The following is a 21,157-nucleotide window of genomic DNA, read 5'->3' as shown; positions in this document are numbered from 1 at the left end:
GAGATTAGAGATTTATCATTCTTGTCTTTTCTTTTTAAAGCACTTTCTGGTTTATTTCCCCAATCATCTCCAGTATTCCATCCCACCGCCCCCCAATAGCTGCATGAGTCTCCCCAATGATCATCCACTACACATATGTAACCTGTTCCATAACAACTCTGGAACCACTGCTGGTGTGCATGATAAACTGGGCATTTGATAATTTGGCATGCATGGAAAGTATAAGTAGCCACATGGGTATTGGATGAATTAAACCAGAAAGTCATACCCCTGTAATCATTAGCTCCAGTAATGTCCACTTGTCCTCCCTGCATGCTTTGGTCAGTCACTGATCTTTTGTGAATTGATTTCCGTGTAGGTGTACTTGTGTGTTTTCCTTCTGGAATATTATCCCGGACCACAGTAGGACTACCTTTCATGTAATCCGTTAGACTATCAGGTCTGAGTGTACTGGTGATAGAGCATGTGGGGACAGGAGGCTGTAGATGTGTGTGACACAGGTTATCAATATCTCCTAATGATCCTATGTCATAGTGACAATTAATGATCACCAGGATAAGAGTAGTCAAAAAGAGAGCAATACTAATCGTTAAACAAAAAAGCGAACAAGGGTGATGTCTCATTTTCCTCCTGACTCTCCTCTTTTTCTTCTCTCCGTCTGGAGTCTCCATCAGTATCCTCTGGCTTTGATTTCGGGTTTTTGTCGTCTATTACTTCACCCAGTTCTGATGCGTTCGGGATTTCGTAGCCTGCTTCACCCAGTTCTGATGTGTTCGGGATTTCGTAGCCTGCTTCACCCAGTCTATCTCCTGTATCCAATGGGAACCGGATCTTGAACCCCCGCGTCTGGATTGGCTGGTTCTTGGAAGGCGGAATCCCCTTCACTCTGCTTGCGTGGACCCAAGTGGGGGTCTCCTCCGTCAGGACAGCCGTCCTCGTCACAGCAACGACCTTGGTGAGTGGCCCGTAGGGGAAAAGGTCCGCCTTCTTCCCTTTGGTCAGCTTCTGGACTATCACCGTGTCCCCTGGACGGAATCTGTGGGTTGGATCCTGTGGAGAAAAAGGAAGAGTGCGAGCGACATTTTCCTGATACTGATCAAGTACCTCAAGGAGTTTCCTGACATATTCTTCCTGAACTACACTAAGATCATCTGTGGTCAGCTCATAGGGTCTTACCCCCCATGGCGTGGGAAAGGGTCTTCCCATAAGGATTTCAAAAGGTGAGTAACCTGTACTCTTGTTTGGCTGCATCCTGATTTCTGCCAATACTACGGGCAATACCCGCTTCCAATTCACAAAAGTACCCCCTGTAGCCTTTTTCAATTTGTCTTTAAAAGTTCTGTTCATTCTTTCCACTACCCCTGAACTCTGTGGATGATAAGGTAAGTGGAATTTCCACTCTATCTGAAGTGCTTTCACTAGTTGCTTGGTGATCTGGGCAATAAAAGCTGGACCATTGTCTGAGTTAATCTGCACTGGCCCCCACCTAGGAATGATTTCATGTGTCAGAATCTTTACTACAGTTTGGGCAGTTTCATTTGTGGTCGGGAATATCTCTGGCCATCGCGAAAACATATCCACTATGACCAATGCATATTCCGTTTTATTGGGACTGTTTGTTTTCGGAATGTGAGTAAAGTCTATCTGCAGATGAGAGAACGGGGTGGTTGGATACTCCAGGTGTTGATGCTTTGCTTTGTTAGGATTGTTTGGGTTGTTCCTTGCGCATGTAAGACATCGCTCTACAAACCTCCTACAAAGGGAACCTAATCCCACAATGAAAAAATCTTTGGCCATTAGTTCTTTTGTGGTTTCTGCTGACCTATGACCTGCACCGTGGTATTGGGCAATTATAAGTGTGGAGCTCAACTGGGGAATGCAGGGCTTCCCCTCTTTGCAGATGATACAAGTATTTGTATTCAATCTGGCACCCCTATCTTCCCAGATCCGTTTCTCCTCATTACTCACCCAACTCTGTAGTTCCTGGAGAAGGTCTTTGGACAGGGTGATCTCTGGAGCTAACATGGGCATTTCGTAGGTGGCAGTGGACAGCAATGCTGCTGCCTTGGCAGTACGGTCAGCAAGGGCATTTCCCCTAGAAATCTCATCTTTGTTGTTTGTATGTGCTTTACAATGAAGTACAGCTAGCCGAGAAGGTAGCTGGAACCCCTTCTCTGCCAGATGACCCCATGATAATGCACAATCCCGTATCCATATTTGGAATCCGTGTAGCAATTCAGAGATTGGCCCTCAAAAAGTGAGCATGCTCTGGTCAGCGCAATGAGTTCAGCTGCCTGGGCTGACCGGTAGGGTATGGGACCTGCTTCAAGAACAATGTCGGGGAGTTGGACCACGGCATAGCCCGTATGGTACGTGTTGTCATTTGGTCGTGAACAGGACCCATCTACAAAGACAGTCTGGGCATCTGGGATAGGGTTTGATAACATGTCAGGTCTGGGCGAGGTGTCCTGGTAAATGAGTTGTGAACAGTCATGGTCAGGAGGCAATTCGTCTGTTTCACCTTTAAGACCTAGCAGGGCATTTAAGATAGCAGCTGGGCCAGAGGTTGAGGCTGAATACTTTAGTGTTAGGTTAGGATTTGATAGCAGCACAATCTCGTATCCGCTCAACCTCTGGGCCGACATGTGTTGAGTATACACACTTTTCAGGAGATTTTTTACATCATGTGAAGTGTGCAGGACGGTGGGATGCCCCAGGGTGAGAGGTGCAGCCATCTCCACTATCATTGCGCATGCCGCCAAACTACGGAGACAAGCAGGTAGCCCCTGTACCTGCACGGCCACGACCTTTGAAAAAAATGCAACAGGGCGGTATTTGGTGCCATGCTCCTGTGCCAAGACCCCAGCCATGGTTCTACAATTGTCCCTGGCAAACAAATGAAACTTAACCTTATAATCTGGGAGGCCCAAGCCTGGGCTGGTTACCATAGCACTTTTAAGGTGAGCAAAGGCTGTGAGCATTTCATTTGACCATTTGATTAGATCTGGCATGTCTGGTTTTGTGGCTTGCCTCAGTACATTGTCATAGAAGGAACAATCAGCGATCCATTGGCGGCAGTAACCAATCATACCCAAAAAGGAGAGCATATCTTTTTTTGTGTGTGGGCGGGGCAGACCCACTATGGCAGCAATTCGGGTATGGCTGATTTTCCTTTCACCTTTTATGAGGACGAAGCCAAGGTACTCAACACTTTCTTGACACCATTGCAACTTTTTCTTAGAAACCTTATGACCACACTCATACAAATGTCTCAACAAACTGCAGCCATCAGACATGTTGGCCTCCCTTGTCCTGCTCACGAGGCAAAGATCATCCGCGTACATGAGCAGGACAGAACCATGGCTAGGGGTCCAGGACCGGAGCGCGGCACGCAGGACTATGCTGTAGACTACAGGGGAGTCAATATAGCCCTGAGGCAATCGACACCATGTGTATTGGCGGCCTCTGAAGGTGAAGGCGAACAGTGGCCTAGTCTCCTCGTCCACAGGGACGCTGAAAAAAGCGTGCTTTAAATCAAAAACGCTGAAAAAACCAGCGTCTGGGGGTATAGATGATAGGAGAGATGGCACATCGGGCACTACTGGCGCTATTGGTATTACCAGAGCATTAACAGCCCGCAAATCCTGCACAAATCGGTATTCACTTGGGCTGGAGTTCCCTTTTAAAATCGGATTTATAGGAGTATTGTAAGGAGATATTGTCTCCTCAATGACACCTGTCCTAAGAAAGGACTCTAGTAAGGGTTCGACCCCCTTTTCCTTTTCGGGTGACAATGGATATTGTTTAATATAAACAGGTGAACAGTTAGGCTTCAACATGGCCTTGTATGGAGTGCATGAAATGTAGCCTACGTCATCATCTCCTGTAGACCAGACCTCAGGGGGCACTTCAGTCAAACTATCAATATCTTCGGTTAGGTGGAACAGTTTGTCAGGCTTCTTTGGGGTAATCACTGGAATAACTCCTGAGGTAACATGGAAATTACCCTCACAGTCGGTCCCTATCTGTATCTTCAATAAGTCAAATAAGTCACGTCCTAGTAGGTTGACTGGACAGTTAGGGATCAGTCTGAAGTTGTGTTGGAAAAGAGTGACTCCTGTTTCAGGGTGCTCAACAGACAGGGAGTCTGTCTTGTATGTTTTGGTTACTATCCCATTGATACCCATTGAGGGACTGGCATTCTGTCTCTTGCCCTTATAAAAGTCCTCACACAATGTGGAAGAGGTTGCACCAGAATCCACTAAAAATGGGATTCTTTTTCCCTCCACCACAAGTACAATCAATGGAGAGGTTTCATAAGAGGTCGAGATAACTGTGAATGCCGGGACAGTGTCCTCTGGGCAGCTTCAGAATTGCGGCTGAGGCCCACCCCATGTAATGGGAAATTTAGGACCTCTGAGCCCTTCGTTCTGTCTTTGTCTCAGCTGGTTTGGCATCTGTTGGTACCCATTTGAGGGACCCTGTGCATTTGGGTAGGAGTATTGGTTTCTTTGCATGGGATTAGACACTGGCTGTGCAGGTGCCGGCATTTGTGTCTGATAGGGGTGATTGGACAGAGGAGGCGCTCCTGGGTTACCTCCTGGGGGTTGGGGCTGGTATTGTGGTCTTGGTGTACGAGAATATGGACACTGACTCTTGTAATGGTCCGTGGCACCACAATTAAAGCAACCTGGCATAGGGTTGGGCATGATTCTCCCATTGCCTCTAAACCCCCTTCCTCTTCCCTGTGTACGGCCCGGAAAACTAAATTGACCCTCTCCATCAACCCTTCTCCTGTTGCCTACCTGTGGCCACGGGTCCTGATACCATTCCCAGCCTGCCATCGCTTCTTCTGCCTGATAATTAGCTTCCTTATTTTCTCTAATTGTCACTTTCTTTGGTTTACTTACCTCAAGACATCCCGCGGCGTCTTTCTCCAACAAAGCTTTTTGAAAAGACTTTTTGTCTAATGAGGGCCAGTCGGATATCTGCTGTTTGACAGTTGTAACATACAGTGGGTCTACATTATTAAGGAATGACTGGATGAGTAGAGAATGATCTTTATCAGTCTCTAGTGTCATACCAGCTTCATTCTCCCAACAATCCACAAATCTCTTCCAGAAATCCACAATGGATTCAGAAGACTTTTGTTTACATGCCGTAGCAGCCGCAAGGCATGATCTCGCTTTAAACACCCGCTCCAACTCCAACCGTATTTCATCCCACATATTTTTCAGACCCTTCTCACTATTCAGTGGATAATCTTTGGCAGTTGCGTCGTGCCTGACTTCGGAAATGGAACCCACATTGTCCCAATCCCACTCAGAGTTTGCCCCTATGATGCCATCTATAATTAGTTTCATATCTTCCTGGGTTAAACACCTGCCCTGGCAGAACTTTTTCAAGTATTGCAGGGTACCGAGAGGAGAGATATTTGGTTTGGGACAATGCTTTACTGCTTTATTGATGTCATCTATGTCCATGGGTTTTTTTATTATCATGTCCCCTGCAATCAAAAAAGGATAACTTCTTTCTACTCGGCTTTCTGCCCCTGTTTTCTCATTATCTTCCTCGTCGGCTCCTTTATGTTCACTAGTCTCTGTATCGGGCTCTAATTCTTCATCTGGTGAATCTTCAGTGGGATCCGCATTCTCTACTTGCAGTTGAGACTGCGATCTCGTATTTGGGCGTGCATATACTGGTATTTCATAGGTTTTTTTTCCCATGGGGGCCCTTTTTCCACCCCTAAAATTTTTGGGAGCGACCGGTGGGGGTCGTCGTCCCCTCTCTGGGGTCTTGTATACTGTGTCTAAAACTTCTTTCCTTAGTTTATGGGATAGGCTCTCTAAGTACCTTTTCAATTCCTCGGTCAGAGACTCCTCCTCAGGTTTCGCTTTACCCTCGTTCCACTGCACTGTCCACTTGACTGACTGTTGTGCGTTTTCCCCCAGTTCATTAAGTCCTTCGGCCATTGCTGTTGCAAAAGACTTCTTGGTCAAAGGAGGGGGCAGTGGAATCCGATCAGGACCTGGACTGGAGAGCCTAGTATCTGGGTTCTTTGGAATTCCTGAAACTTTCTCACTTCTTACCGCCTGAGATATATTGGGGGGTGAATTAAAAGTGATCATGTCATCCCGATATCGGTCAAGGCATGACAATGGATCACTCCGGCTGATATCAGGATCAGGTAAAGATCGGGTATCTAAAGGTATACTTTCCCCATGTTCTAAATTTGGAGGACGAATATTTCCATAGTGAAATGGGTTGGTAGACAACGGCCCCTGTCGTTCTTCCAAAACAGAAGAACCTGACAGCTCAGTGGATGGAGTTTGGGATGCAGTTGTAGATTTTGAGGCAGCGGAGTCAGGAGGGGTCTCCATATCCACTCTCTGAGTTTGTATCATGGCAATTAATTCAGCCTCCTCCTGAAGTACTGATGGGTACAATGTAGTAGTCGGTGTACTACTATGTTTTTCACTATATTTAGGAGGTGGCTCCCAAGTTGGGGCCGGCACTGGTGGGGCAGTGGGCAAGATTTTAGACATTGGTCTAGTAATCATTCCTTCTAGATTATGTTTTTCTCGGCTTGCTAAATCTTTAGTATTATCAGTTTTCATTTTTGGTCTCTTTTGCCCCTTAGTCTGTCTATCATACCAGAATGGTGCGTACCGCAGCCAATTCTGACCTCCCTCCCGCATATATGGAAACTCCCAGTTGGGATCAGCCCTGTAATATGGCCATGCTTGCCGGTCTCCCAAGCAGAGGCCTTTCACCATGTCCATATGGAAATCATCATTGGCCCCTGTTCTGGGAAAAGGGTCACAACTTCTCATGGACTCAGTCCATCCTGCCATATTGTCTACCCATGGATTGATTAGAAAATAGTCGGTAGGACTCACCCTTCCCACATAGTCCTTGCATGATTCTCCTATTTTTGGTAGACCAGGATCAGGAAAGTCTACCGAATATTGTCCAGTACAAAGTTTTCCAAAAAATTTCTTCATACTTACCCTCTTGATCTCGTGGGGATTCTGATATTATACCTTCGGATGATAAGAAACCCTACTCTAAAAAATGTCACTTGATATTGGTATTGTACGGGATGCCCACAGTATTGGGGTAGAAATTTATCTTGATTTGTATAATGTGCTCTGTGACGTCTTAGTCTGATTGGAGGCATAAACTCCTACAAGGTTTACTTCCAATCACAATCCGTCCACCGGTGTCCACTAAGCGGCACCAACGGGAAGATTGGGATTAAATATGATTATGAGTCTAATTGTAATCCCCTCAGCGCATATATATAACCTACGTCCCCAACTTCTTGGTGTGAACTCAGCAGGATTAGTGACAACTAAGTAATGGATCCTGAAATGAGGGATATATGGAAAAGCTTGAGGGCGGGTCCTAAAGGGCCTTCTATCTCTAATACGGGGCATAAATCCTTGAGTCACTGGTCAGTCTATTGGTGTCCGTTAAGTATCTAAGGGTTCTCTCTATAGTCCCAACCTGGGGACGCTTATAAACTGACTCCGTAGGAAGTTACCATGAACTTCTTATAGTTTGGGCAAGAATTTTAAACCAGTCAAGACACCAATATACTGAGATTAGTAACTCAATTTATTTCCCGTATGTCAGACTTTGTAATATCGGCACTCTGGTATTATTGAGGAAAGAATTCTAACTAGTGACACTAAAATCAAGCCTAACCGTGGCCTTGATTTCAAATTCCCTCCGATGGACTTAACAGCTGAAATAGCATTAAGCCTGCTTCTTTGGGGTCCTTCTGACTGAACAAAAGAGAAAAGAGAAGAGCCTCTTTGGTCAAATACCAGAGTGTCGATTTGTCTAGTGCAAAGACAACAATATACAGCCGACCTGCCGTATCCTACCTAATACGACAGAGTTGAAGTTCGGCACACACGGACAAACAGAAAACAGATTATCTTATTGACTTCTATGCGATAGATAAGATTTTAAGCAGAGTAGAAAAAAAAGTGTGATCAAATTATGTGACCAATCCTTGTATTAAAACAGACAATAAACAAAGACTACTAAACTATTACATATACCCGTCCTATCTTTCAAGAACGGCCCACTCCTCACACCCGGGAGTGTCTCTTGTGGGGTGATCAAGCCCACTCTTTATTATAAACCCCGTCCACTTTAGTAGGAGGCCACTATTCCAGTCAAATATGACTGACACTATATACAAAGTATTATAAACCCCGTCCACTTTAGTAGGAGGCCACTATTCCAGTCAAATATGACTGACACTATATACAAAGTATTAAACAAAATTTAGACAGACAGTACTGGGAAAGCGGCAGAAATGAGTTCCCTAAGTGCGGGAAAAATTCTGTACTTACCCAGAACTGGGCTGTGGGCCTTTCAGCTCTCCTCTGCACGATCCGAGTCACGGCACCAGCTGTAGGCTTAAAACTTATCTTAAACAAATATAAAACAATTATAAACTAACTTTAAATTTGATTAGTCAGATAATTTGGTCAGCGCATGGCATGCCAAGTGATTCTGACTATATGAATAATACACAGACAAGAGCAGTCAGGTATCAATAGCCAGAATGCCGTTTAATAGGAAGGTAGCGGTATATATGAAGTTTCTCAAACCACAAATCTGGAACATGCGTAGAAAGCTACAGTATACATCTTATAGGGAAACTTATAAAAAATCTCTAAACCTTTTGTTACAGGAAATAAATTGTTTGGCTGTGCTCCCAGAACATGTGGTGGGAAATGTATAAACGTATAATAGGTGTGACAGCGGATGTGAGCTCGCGGTTTAGTCTTCAAAAGACGGTATCTGCTCAGTGACATTTAATATCATGGCTAATTCTACTATCCCTCCCATCCACTCATATGAAGATACAAAAGTATATATAATTAATTTAGACTGTTTACCTCAACTAACAGTTTCAGCCAATAAGCAGATATCATACTTTCTTATGTATGTGTTTTAATATATGTTTTAATATAGAGAGATACAGAATGGAGTTTTCTCGGAACAGTTGACTGTTGACAGGATGCATGGGCTGGTAGGGGCTTTTTCTTAGGGTGTGTTACTATCAGATAGAGGCAAGAAGAGACATTGTGGTTTGTGTTACAGGAAAGAGTTTTTGCAAAATTACCTTTAATATTAAGACTTAAAGTGACCGTATAGTATATGTATAAAATCTATGTTTATATGAAACTAATATAACTAATATGGACGCCTCTGAACAACATGGCGTCTGAAAAGTTGCCAAGCACTGCAAAGCCTTATGATATGCCTTGCGGGTTACAGAACTAAGCAATTCCTAACACTATGTTTATATGAGTATATGTTCCTGTCTATCCTATTATATGGCTATAGTATGAGCAAGCAAAGGAATATGTGTTAGATATATATTAGGTATAGCAAATGAGTAATAAGGGTCCCCAAAGGTCAATCCCACATAGGGGACATGATCTGCACATGGAGGAAAAATGTTTTAAATGTTTTAACCTCCCTAGCAGTATTGATGGTTATACACATCAATACAAAACATACTGTTAATGATATTGACCTGCATACACATCAATACTCTCCTGTACTATATACTAGACCCTTGCTTGACACATTTTGGCCAGTTACAGGGAAAAAAAAGTTATGAAAATTAATTCGATCTTTTTTTGCACAAAAATCTTGAGGAAATTGAACGCCAAGGTGGTTAAGGAAGTGGTTATGGCACATTCTATATATGCATTTAAAGGGGGCTTAGATGCTTTCCTTGCGTTGAAAGACATCTATGGCTATAGTTACTAATGCCCAGTGGTGTTGATCCAAAGTTTTATATGATTGCCGTCTGCAGCCAGGTAGGATTTTTTCCCATTTGGGGCTAATGCCTAATGCCTTATGCCTTGTAAGGGTTTTTTTTTAGCCTTCATCTGGATCAACAGGGATATGCGAGGGAGCAGGCTGGTGTTGTGCTTTATTTTCTGGTTGAACTCGATGGACATATGTCTTTTTTCAACCCAAATAACTATGTAACTATGTAAGTTTGCCTTAGGCAGCAAAAAGTCTTGAACCGGCCCTGGTATCTGTTTTTTTTTTTTTTTAAATCTGGCTTCAGACTAACTTTAAAGATGGATTTTTTCACCTAAATGGAGAGCTCCTTTGACCAAATGTTGCCTGTTCACAGCAAAATCTTCAACATGCAAGCACTACATCTCAAATCTACTCCAGGCCTTTTATCTGTTTGATTTTTAATGACATAATGATAGACTTGCCCACAGCTGCCCATGAAATAGCCTTTGAGTCAATTGTCCAGTTACCGTATTTTTCAGACTATAAGAAGCACTTTTTCTGCATCTTATGGTCCAAATACAATAATTTTGTCTGTGTGTTTGTCCCCTGTCCTGAGTCCATGTGTGTCCTGTCTTCTGTCCCACATCCCCATGTGTCCTGTCCTCTGTTCCTATATGTCTCTAGGTGCACCCTATGGCATCTGTGGGTATTTTGTAGGCTGTGGCTTACCGCATAACGGTACCACAGTGCTGAGATGAGAATCTGTAACCCTCCAAAGGAAAGCTGCTGGGGGGTGTGTGCTCACAGCTAAAGACTCTCTCTCTTCACTTCCGCAATAGTGATGTAAGTGGAAGTGAAGGGAGAGAGACTTTGGCTGCGAGCATGGACCCCCCAGTGGATTTCCTATGGAGGATTGCAGCTTCTAATTTCCGCATTGTGGAACCATTTTGCAGTAAGCCACAGCCTGCACACTCCACAAGGATGCCATAGGATGCCTCAAGAGACACACACACAGAGACAGAGGACCAGGGCAGAAGAGAGGACAGGGAACACATGGGAACAGAAGAGTGGATGGGGAACACATGGAGATTCGGGAGTCGGGACAGAGGACTGGGGACGCACAGGACTTGGGAAAGAGGAGGACAGGAGACTATATTTTTGGATATATGTGCAACCTATCCCCTCTATAACAGACCTTGACTGGAAGCTATGAGGTTAAATTTGAGAGGGGAGGATTATTACCTATTTAATGTATTGTGTGTCATTGGGACCCAATCACCTGATGAAAGCAAGAACCAAAACTTGGGTCGTGATCTGCAACAATTTTTTTTTCATTTTATACATGTAACGATCCAGGAAAAATAAACAAAAAACAGCACGTGGAGCACCATCCATAAACAATCATATAGTCCTATCCATAAATAAGAAGGAACCCTGAAATGTGCAGAATGGCCAATGAGATTCAAATGCCAAACAAAGGGGAGAGCTATGGCCTCAAAAAAACGCACCAAATCAGACAATAAATAATTGAAATACTACATCCTTTATTAATGAATCCACAAACGATTAAAAAACACAGTTAAAAACAGGTGGGGGATAGCAAGTAAACCCTAATTGTCGGAGAACCGGCAGGGAATTAAAGTGCTGATGGTGTAGATGACACACCGCTAAGGGTGTGAAACATGACTGGTGATATCCAAGATGAATAATGGAAAATGGCATAACATTATCACAGGGGAAGTGGGAAAAACATGGGGCAAAAGTGCAAAGTGCATGGATAAATAACAATATAAATATCACATTACATGCAAACACTGAACGTGATAAATGTACATCAACAATGTGATGGCAAGCAGGGTCTGATACAATCCATGTGATAAGCAAATCACCCGACAATACATAGGCAAATAGTAGTGACGAGAAAGATATGGTCATTGAGAAATAAACACCCATGTGGTGAAGAATCCTACCGGTAAAAAGGTCGCTCCACGGGCCGCCCACCACTGCTATCGCGATTCGCCACCGTCATGTGGCTTTTTCAAAGCTACTAAGTTACCTATTGCAGCCATTTTTTTTTTTTTTAACTTAGTAGCTTTGAAAAAGCCACATGACGGTGGCGAATCGCGATAGCAGCGGTGGGGGGCCCGTGGAGCGACCTTTTTACCGGTAGGATTCTTCACCACATGGGTGTTTATTTCTCAATGACCATATCTTTTCTTGTCACTACTATTTGCCTATGTATTGTCGGGTGATTTGCTTATCACATGGATTGTATCACTTCTCTGACATTGTTTGATTGTTGTTAGACCCTGCTTGCCATCACATTGTTGATGTACATTTATCACGTTCAGTGTTTGCATGTAATGTGATATTTATATTGTTATTTATCCATGCACTTTGCACTTTTGCCCCATGTTTTTCCCACTTCCCCTGTGACAATGTTATGCCATTTTCCATTATTCATCTTGGATATCACCAGTCACGTTTCACACCCTTAGCGGTGTGTGATCTACACCATCAGCACTTTAATTCCCTGCCGGTTCTCCGACAATAAGGGTTTACTTGCTATTCCCCACCTGTTTTTAACTGTGTTTTTTAATCGTTTGTGGATTCATTAATAAAGGATGTACTATTTCAATTATTTATTGTCTGATTTGGTGCGTTTTTTTGAGGCCATAGCTCTCCCCTTTGTTTGGCATACGATCCAGGAAAAGTCTGTATCCTTGCTCAGGTATTCAACACGTAGCACAGTATACACTAGACAAGCCAAGACACAGAATATTTATATTGTGCTTTTTTCCTGGCAGACTCAAAGCTACCAGGGTGCACTCTATAAGCAGTAGCAGTGTTAGGGAGTCTTGCCCAAGCTCTTTTCACTGAATAGGTGCTGGCTTTCTGAACAAGAAGAGCCGAGATTCGAACCCTGGTCTCATGTAACCAGTACACCATTCAGCCACTGCGATTGTCTACCATCTCTACCCATGCCCAGGAAGCGTAGCCGACCCATTATTGGTAGACGAGGAGAGGAGTGCAGTGTATCATGTAGACAGCTCAAAGATAGTATGTTGAAAGACCTAGTGAACAGAGACATGCATGAAAGGATGCACACAGAGTACTTCCCAGCATCTCTGGATTTGAAGCAGGTGGTTTCGGCACATGGCACTCAGCGCCAGGCGTCAAAACCCGGCACCCCATAGCAGCAATTTTATGCTGCACGAGGTGAATAAGGGTAATTCAGGGCTCCAGGGATTGCTGGACCCTGAAATACACCTTCCTCAGAGTTGAGATGATTCGCAGGGGGTTACATAGTTATAGTAAGTAACTATGTAACCCCCTGCGAATCATCACAACTCTGAGGAAGGTGTATTTCAGGGTCCAGCAATCACTGGAGCCCTGAATTACCCTTGTGCACCCAGCATAAAATTGCTGCTATGGGGTGCCAGGTTTTCGCAGGGGGTATAGTGTTGAACGCCGACAGGGAGTTTAGCAGCAGCTGGGAGAACTGTCATTCGGCTCTCCTGGCTCTCCTGGTGCCCAACTCACCTACGGCGTACAAATACCGTGACAGTTAAAAATGGCGCCAGGGGAATAAAAAGGGCGCCCCATAGACTTACATTATATAACGCTATTTAGCGTTATATAATGGTTTTAAAAAATGGCGCAGGCAGTGTGCCTTACACTTATAACGCTAAATAGCGTTATAAGTGTTTAAAAATGCAGCGGGGGTCGGGGGAGGAGAGAGGCAGCGGGACACTGGAGGGCATAGGCAGCGGGGGAGGATGTGTGCAGAAGCATACGTTACCTTGTCCTGGGCCGCCGATCGCTCCTTTCCTCCGCTCCTTCACTTCTTCCATTCGTTTACTGTAGTCCTGCAGCCAGCCAATCACCATGTGGCTTCAGTCTCCGCATGGTGATTGGCCAGCTGCAGGACTACAGCAAACGAATGGAAGGAGCAAAGGAAAGGAGCGAACGCCGACCCAGGACAAGGTAACGTATGCCTCTGCATACATCCGATGCCTATGCCCTCTAGTGTCCTGCTGCCTCTCTCCCCCAGCCCCCGCTGCCTACTAGCAGTCCCCTGCATGTTTTTTATGGCGCACCACTCTGCAATCAATGTATCATAAAACGAAATTTACCGTTTTATTGTATTTACATTAAAACGATAAATAGCGTTTTATGATACATTTATCGGCAGAACGGTGCACCATTTTTTTCCCTGCGCCATTTTCAGATGGACCCACAAATACATTCGCTCTGGATTACTTTAAAATAGATGACTGCCTTTTTTCTTTTTTTTTACATTGGGACATTTTGGATGCAGAGTTGTTGGTACTACAATCAAGGTACTTTCTCTGCACTTATTAATATTGGGAATGGAACACTTGTCTATATAAAATCTGTTAATATCATAATAGAGGCATGATCATAAGACTGCACAGCATTGGCACTGTGTGGTATTGAGAACACTAAGCAAGTAGGACATTTGAATCTGTTGTCTATACATTTTGCATACACTTTGCATGAAAGGACACTGGCTCTAGTTCAACCCAGTGCCAGGAACAACTTTTTTTTGACTTGTATTAGTTCTGGGTGAAGTCTGTGGGCCCTGGTTAATGGATTTCCTGAGTAATCCATGTAAATATCCATTACATGTCTTTATTAAACATAAATTAATCATATGTATGTAATGATTTTGATACAAGTTATTTGTCTCCTCAGGTTCGATTTAATAGCAAATGGCGGAGCATCCCTTACACTTCATTTTGAGCGAGCTCCTTTTATGAGCCAGGAGCGGACAGTGTGGTTACCATGGAACAGTTTTTATGCTATGGATACCCTAGCAATGAAGACAGAGGAAAACACCATCCCTAGCTGTGATTTAAGTGGCTTTGTGAGGCCTGATCCAGTCATAATCTCTTCTCCCCTTTCTACCTTCTTCAGCTCTTTTCCAAGGGGCAACCCTATTGTTCCAGAGACCCAGGTATATAGAATGGACTTGCCTATTATATCAACACATACAATGAGGCAGAAACAGAAATATGAATTATATTCAGTATACTGAGAACTATAAGCAACATTGTTTACACCTATATTAAAACCTATAACACCTTTATTTTTTGTTTCAATATGTATTTATTGAAAAGTTTAAACAAGAAAGCAATAAAGCCCAAATAAAGCAAGTAAAGCCCAAAAGCTTAATAGGTATAAACACTATAATAGCATGTAAGATATCAACAATAAAAGGTGATATACAAGCATGATAATGATTAATTATAATAGAAATAATATTAGCTAAAATAGAAATATAATGCACCAGTAAGGTAAACACACGAGAACATAGCAATAATTCTATAACTATAAGAACAGAACTGAAACTGTGTGGGGGAGGGGGGAGGGGGGCGGTAAGTGGAGAGGTATTACTCCTTAAAGAGAACCCGAGGTGTGTTTAAAGAATGTTATCTGCATACAGAGGCTGGATCTGCCTATACAGCCCAGCCTCTGTTGCTATCCCAAACCCCACTAAGGTCCCCCTGCACTCTGCAATCCCTCATAAATCACAGCAGTGCTGTGAGGCTGTGTTTACATCTGTAGTGTCAGTCTCAGCTGCTCCCCCGCCTCCTGCATAGCTCTGGTCCCTGCCCCCGTCCCTTCCCTCCAATCAGCAGGGAGGGAAGGGATGCAGGCGGGGACTGGAGTTCTGCAGGAGCCGGGGAAAGCAGCAGACTGACACTATAGAGATAAACACAGCCAGCTCTGACAAGCTGTTTGTCAGCAGCGTGGCTGTGATTTATGAGGGATTGCAGAGTGCAAGGGGACCTTAGGGGGGTTTGGGATAGCAACAGAGGCTGGGCTGTATAGGCAGATCCAGCCTCTGTATGCAGATAATATTCTTCAAACCCACCTCGGGTTCTCTTTAAGTATAGTCGTATAAACGTGGCCAATTTTTAACCTGGGAGAGAAAGTTCGGTAATTCACCTTCTCTGGCCTGGAAGTATTTTTCTGCATGAAGATGGAAATCGACTTTAGCAAGAATGTTAGTAACTGGGCAATCAGTAGAAAGCCAATAGGATGTTAAGGCTAATCATGTAACGATAAGGATATGAGAAATTATTAATTGATCTTGTTTGGGTAATAGATGACCATCTAGATGGAGCAAAGCTAGACCAGGCAATAAGGGGGTAGGCGATTGATAATCCTTTCAATTTGCTTCCAAAGGGGGCAAATTCGAGTGCAGAACCACATTATGTGTGGAAGTGATTCTACATCACCACAGCTCCTCCAACAAAGAGAGGATTTTGTAGGTTGAAACCTGGATAATTTGATCATGGTACAGAACCAATGTAATTTGAGATGATTATCCCAGTGGTTAGAGCAATGGGACATTTTTCTGATCTCTTGGGAGGCTTGGGAGGCAGTGATGTTGAAGGATCTGTTCCATGAGGAGATATGCCATGAGTCAGACCTTGAAGTCATGTTAAGTAGAGATGGCCTGAACGGTTCCCGGCAAACTTTTGGTGGTTCGCGATCGCAGAGAACTTTTCTGGAAGTTTGGTTCGCCCCCCTAATGCACCATTAGGGTCCACCTTGACCCTCTACATCACAGTCAGCAGGCACATTGTAGCCCATCAGGCTACACTCCCTCCTGGAGCCACTCCCCCCTTATAAAAGGCAGGCACCGCCGGCCATTACACTCACTCATGTGCCTGCAGTAAATAGAGAAGGAACAGCTCCTGCTGCTGACTCTCATAGGGAAAGAATAGTTAGGCTCTTGTAGGCTTCTTAGCTTGCTCCTTGCTGATTCTTATTGCTAAAATTGCACCCCACAACAGCTCTTTTGAGAGCTAATCTTGTTCTTGTGATCTATTTTTTTTTCTGTGTGTCCAACTGACACTTGTGTTGCATAGACAGCCATGCTAATTCATACTGTGTGTGTGCCACTGCCAGGCCCAGCACATTCAGTGACTACCTGTGTGCGTGACAGATGCACATTGTAATACCCAGGACTGCATATACCTACCTACCTGTTGTCCACAGTGCACCCTCCTACCTACGTGAGTTGATCGCACGCAGTGTCATTGTGCCTGTTCGCTACCTGTCTGTGTGTGACAGGTGCACATTGTAATACCCATCACTGCATATACCTTCCTACCTGTTGTTCACAGTGCACCCACCTACCTACGTGAGTTGAGCGCACGCAGTGTCATTGTGCCTGTCTTCTACCTGTCTGTGTGGGACAGGTGCACATTGTAATATCCATCACTGCATATACCTACCTGTTGTGTTTAGTACACCCACCTCATCACTGTATATACCTACCTGTGCGGCCCTGGTCCAAAGTACAGTGCTCAGAAGAAGGCACGTCCCATCAACTCCCAAGATTGTCAGGACATGCTTGACTATTTAACACAGAACACCATCTTCCGCAGCCACCAGCGCTACTACAAGCACCACATCTGCTGCATTTGACACTTTGCAGGAGTTATTTGGTGGGGAAATCACTGATTCACACCCACTACTGCTGCAACATTATGAAGGCGCTAAGCAAGTTACACCACCTCATATGTGTGAGTTAGGCGACACTATGGACGTAATGTGTGAAGATGATGATGTACCTGCTGTTGGTGCAGTTTTGGAGTTGTCTGAGGCAAGCGAAGCTGGACAGGATGATTATGATGATGACGATGATACGGATCCCACGTATGTTCCCAATAGAGGAGATGAAAATGGGGAGTCAGAGAGGAGTAGGAGGAGACGAGTTCCTGAAAGAAGCAGGGAGAGCTCGTCATCAGAAACAGCTGGTGGCAGTGTCTGGCGCTATGTATCGCCACCTATGTATTGCCAGCCAACATGCCCTTCAACGTCAGCTGCTGATGCCACCATAGTTCCATCATCCCAGGGGGGCTCAGCGGTTTGGACATTTTTTAATGTGTCTGCCTCAGATCGGAGCAATGCTATCTGTTCTCTCTGCCTCCCAAAATTGAGCCGTGGAAAGGCCAACACTCACGTAGGGACAAGTGCCTTGCAAAGGCACATGGAGAAAAGGCATAAACTGCAATGGGAAGAGCACCTGAGCAAAAGCAGCACACAAAAGAAAAGTCACCCTCCTTCTCCTCTTCATCCTTCAGGTGCAGCATCTTCAGCTGCTTTCTCCCTTGCACCTTCACAGCCACCCTCCTCCACTCCACCTCTGCCCTTGAGCGGTTCCTGCTCCTCTGCCCACAGCAGCCAGGTGTCAGTGAAGGAAATCTTTGAGTGGAAGAAGCCAATTTCTGCCAGTCACCCCCTTGCCCGGCGTCTGACAGCTGGCGTGGCGGAAATGTTAGCTCGCCAGCTGTTACCATACAAGCAGGTGAACTCTGAGGCCTTCCATAAATTTGTGGCCATTGGGACACCGCAGTGGAAGATACCAGGCCGTAATTATTTCTCTAAAAAGGCGATACCCAAACTGTACCGTGAAGTTGAGAGGCAAGTGGTGTCATCTCTGGCACACAGCGTTGGGTCAAGGGTCCACCTGACCACGGATGCCTGGTCTGCCAAGCACTGTCAGGGCAGGTACATAACTTACACAGCCCATTGGGTCAACCTGGTGACCGATGGCAAGCAGGGAGTACGTGGCTGTGCAGCGGACCAACTTGTGATACCTCCACGGCTTGCAGGCAGGCCTCCTGTCACCTCCTCTCCTCCTGCAACATCCTGCTACATCCTCTTCGCTGTCCTCCTCCTCCTCCTCCTTGGCTAAGTCGCACTTCAACTCTACTGGTGCTGCCATCTCCTCTCCAGCTACACAGCCCCACTCCCCAGGTACGACGGTGTCACGCCATCTTAGACATGTCTTGCCTCAAAGAGGAGAATCACACTGGACCAGCTCTCCTGGCTGCTCTTAACAAACAGGTGGATCAGTGGCTGACCCCGCACCAGCTGGAGATCTGTTAAGCTTGGAGGTGTAATCTCCACAGTCAGCATGCAACACATAAGCTGACGTGAAGGAGGTACACACACCAGCACAAGGGATCAGGATATCCCCAGTTTAGTGGAGGAGAGGACTGACTCCAATAGGAGATTGTGGTGCACAGAGCCGGTGCAGATCCAAACAGCCACAAACAACACTTTCGTAATAACGTCTCAGCGCAAAGTAGCGCTGAGCGCATAAACCAGGACTGAGGAGATCAGGACAGGTAGACAGAATGAACGCTTGCTTAACTAGCCACTACTTAGTGACAGCAAGCGTCCACAATAAAACAGACTGGAATGAGGCAGCCAATGCGTTTGCAGCAATGGCGTGCCTCACAAAGACAGGACAGGATAGTCAGGAAATAGCAGGATCAAGATAGAAGAACGTAACACAGATAAATATACAATAAGTATGATTTCCTAGCGTATTACAATTACAGCTATCAATGAAACTATTTGTAACGTCTGACTAACATATGTATATATCGGCAATGAACCGATATATGACATAAGCAGGAACTCTGACTAAGACTGGAGTAATACAGGGAACAGGGCTCAGAAGGATTCGCTATCTCTTCGCAGAGATGAACGCAATCCACAAACAGTAACAGGACAGGATTCAGAAGGATTCGTTATCTCCTCGCAGAGATGAACGCAATCCACAAACAGGACCAGGAGCAAGATACTAGCTCAGCACGGGTGCTCACGAAACGCGCAAACTACCAAAACGTGCTGGAAGGCTGACTAACTGAACACAGGAAATAAACAGTTCGTGTACGTATATATCAGCGACACTGATGTATCAACGTAACACGAATACAAGGAAAATAACAAAATGCGCAAGTATGCGTATATATTGGCGATGAACCAATATATGACACAAGACAAGCAAGTAACAACTTCTAGAACAAGAGCAGAACTAGGAGGACTCGCTGACCCCTTCGCAGGAGTCAGCGCAGTCCACACGAACTAGGAACGAGGTGGGGCACGGGCAGAGTAACAGACAGAATCTGAGACTATGGTAGCCCATGAGGCATTGCAGGAAGCAGTTCTTTATACTGAGGTCATCCAATGGGAGCAGACCTGCAGATTCCCACACAAGTGAATGGTAATTAATCACAGGCTGATAGCAGGAAAAGGCAGACAATGATATGCAGCCTGCAGGAAAGGGATTGCCCCTCCATTGCAGCAGACAATGTTTGTTTACACAAAAGCATATTAAACTGTCATTAACTTCAGAGCGACTGCAGATGGAATCAGCAACTAGTTTAAGTGCAAACCAAACTATGCAAGCAAATGCATGTAATGACATTAGAACTGCTTGGTTTGCAATACCACTGCAGTCAGCAGTAAACGCTGCAGAAGCGATCATAACAGTACCCCCTCCCTTAAACGCGGCCTCTGGACGCCTATAAAAACTGACATATTTCTCCTGAACCACCCAAACCAAAAAATCAGAAGTGGGAAATCCAGCAAACTGATCTGACTGAAAATTCATGAAGGTCGGATCAGCCCGACAAAACCAAATTCCCGAATCAGTCTCACCAAAACTAGACCAATTGGAACCAAAACCTACCGAACCATGCCCGTCAGCACTACAAGCCTCAGTGTGATACCCATCAGAACCACGACTTCCAGAAAACAACCCCAAGAAACTCTCTGAGCAATACCCACCGCTTTCCAGGGACTGTCCAAAAACGCCAAAGCCTTTGCAATGCCCACCGGAACTGTCCTTACCAACACAAAACCCACTGTTGAACCAGTCCAAGGTACCAGGACAAGTTTCCTCAGAGATCTTCCAGAACACTTGGAAGCTCCAAAGAGATCCCCACAGGTCAGAACGCCCCTTAGGCTCACATGGAGAACTATCAAGAACCCCTATGGAACCCAGGGCAACTCCAGAGTCAGGGTCACAAGGACAAACATCAAGATCAGGGCTTTTAGGGACCAGAACCATCTCCGGGCATGCAGGCCAACTGGCAACACCAGAACATGTCTCCACTAGGGAAGCACGTGAGCACGCTAACACAGACACATCTGGGCACTCTGGCACACGAAGCACATCTGGGCACACCGGCACAAGAGAAACCTCTGGGCATGTCAAGGAACTGCGAACCTCAAAGTCAGTCAAGACAGGACCGAAACCATAACCGGGCAAAAAAAATTCATCATGACTAGACTTCACAGTTACTGGATTCTCACTAAAAACTGCAGGATCAGACTTAGATGTCACTGATTCCAGCAGGGTTATTAACAAATCATGTTCAGGGGCATTTACAAGACAGGGCAAATCTTCTGATGTATGCACTGAACTAGACAGGGTTCCCATAGCTTCTTCTGGACTAGACAGAGACTCATCAAATACACTGGATTGGAGCTCATGAAGGGCTGCAAAACAAGTCAATATTGCAGCAATCCC

At 45.0% G+C, this 21,157-nt stretch overlaps 1 protein-coding gene across 6 annotated transcripts in view; it reads left to right on the top strand.

Annotated features, from left to right (window-relative positions):
- TENM2 (teneurin transmembrane protein 2) overlaps positions 1-21,157 on the top strand; it is a 4,210,084-nt gene that overhangs the window by 2,246,621 nt on the left and 1,942,306 nt on the right. For all 6 annotated transcript variants that reach the window (XM_068277420.1, XM_068277423.1, XM_068277418.1 and 3 more), the window contains one exon: positions 14,506-14,767. In XM_068277420.1, the coding sequence (XP_068133521.1) occupies positions 14,506-14,767 (262 nt within the window). The remainder of the gene's footprint in view (positions 1-14,505; positions 14,768-21,157) is intronic.

This window comes from Hyperolius riggenbachi, chromosome 3 (genome assembly GCF_040937935.1).
Source record: "Hyperolius riggenbachi isolate aHypRig1 chromosome 3, aHypRig1.pri, whole genome shotgun sequence".
Classification (NCBI taxonomy): domain Eukaryota; kingdom Metazoa; phylum Chordata; class Amphibia; order Anura; family Hyperoliidae; genus Hyperolius; species Hyperolius riggenbachi.
Note: the sequence above shows the minus strand (reverse complement) of the source record. Positions and strands in the feature narration are given on the sequence as shown.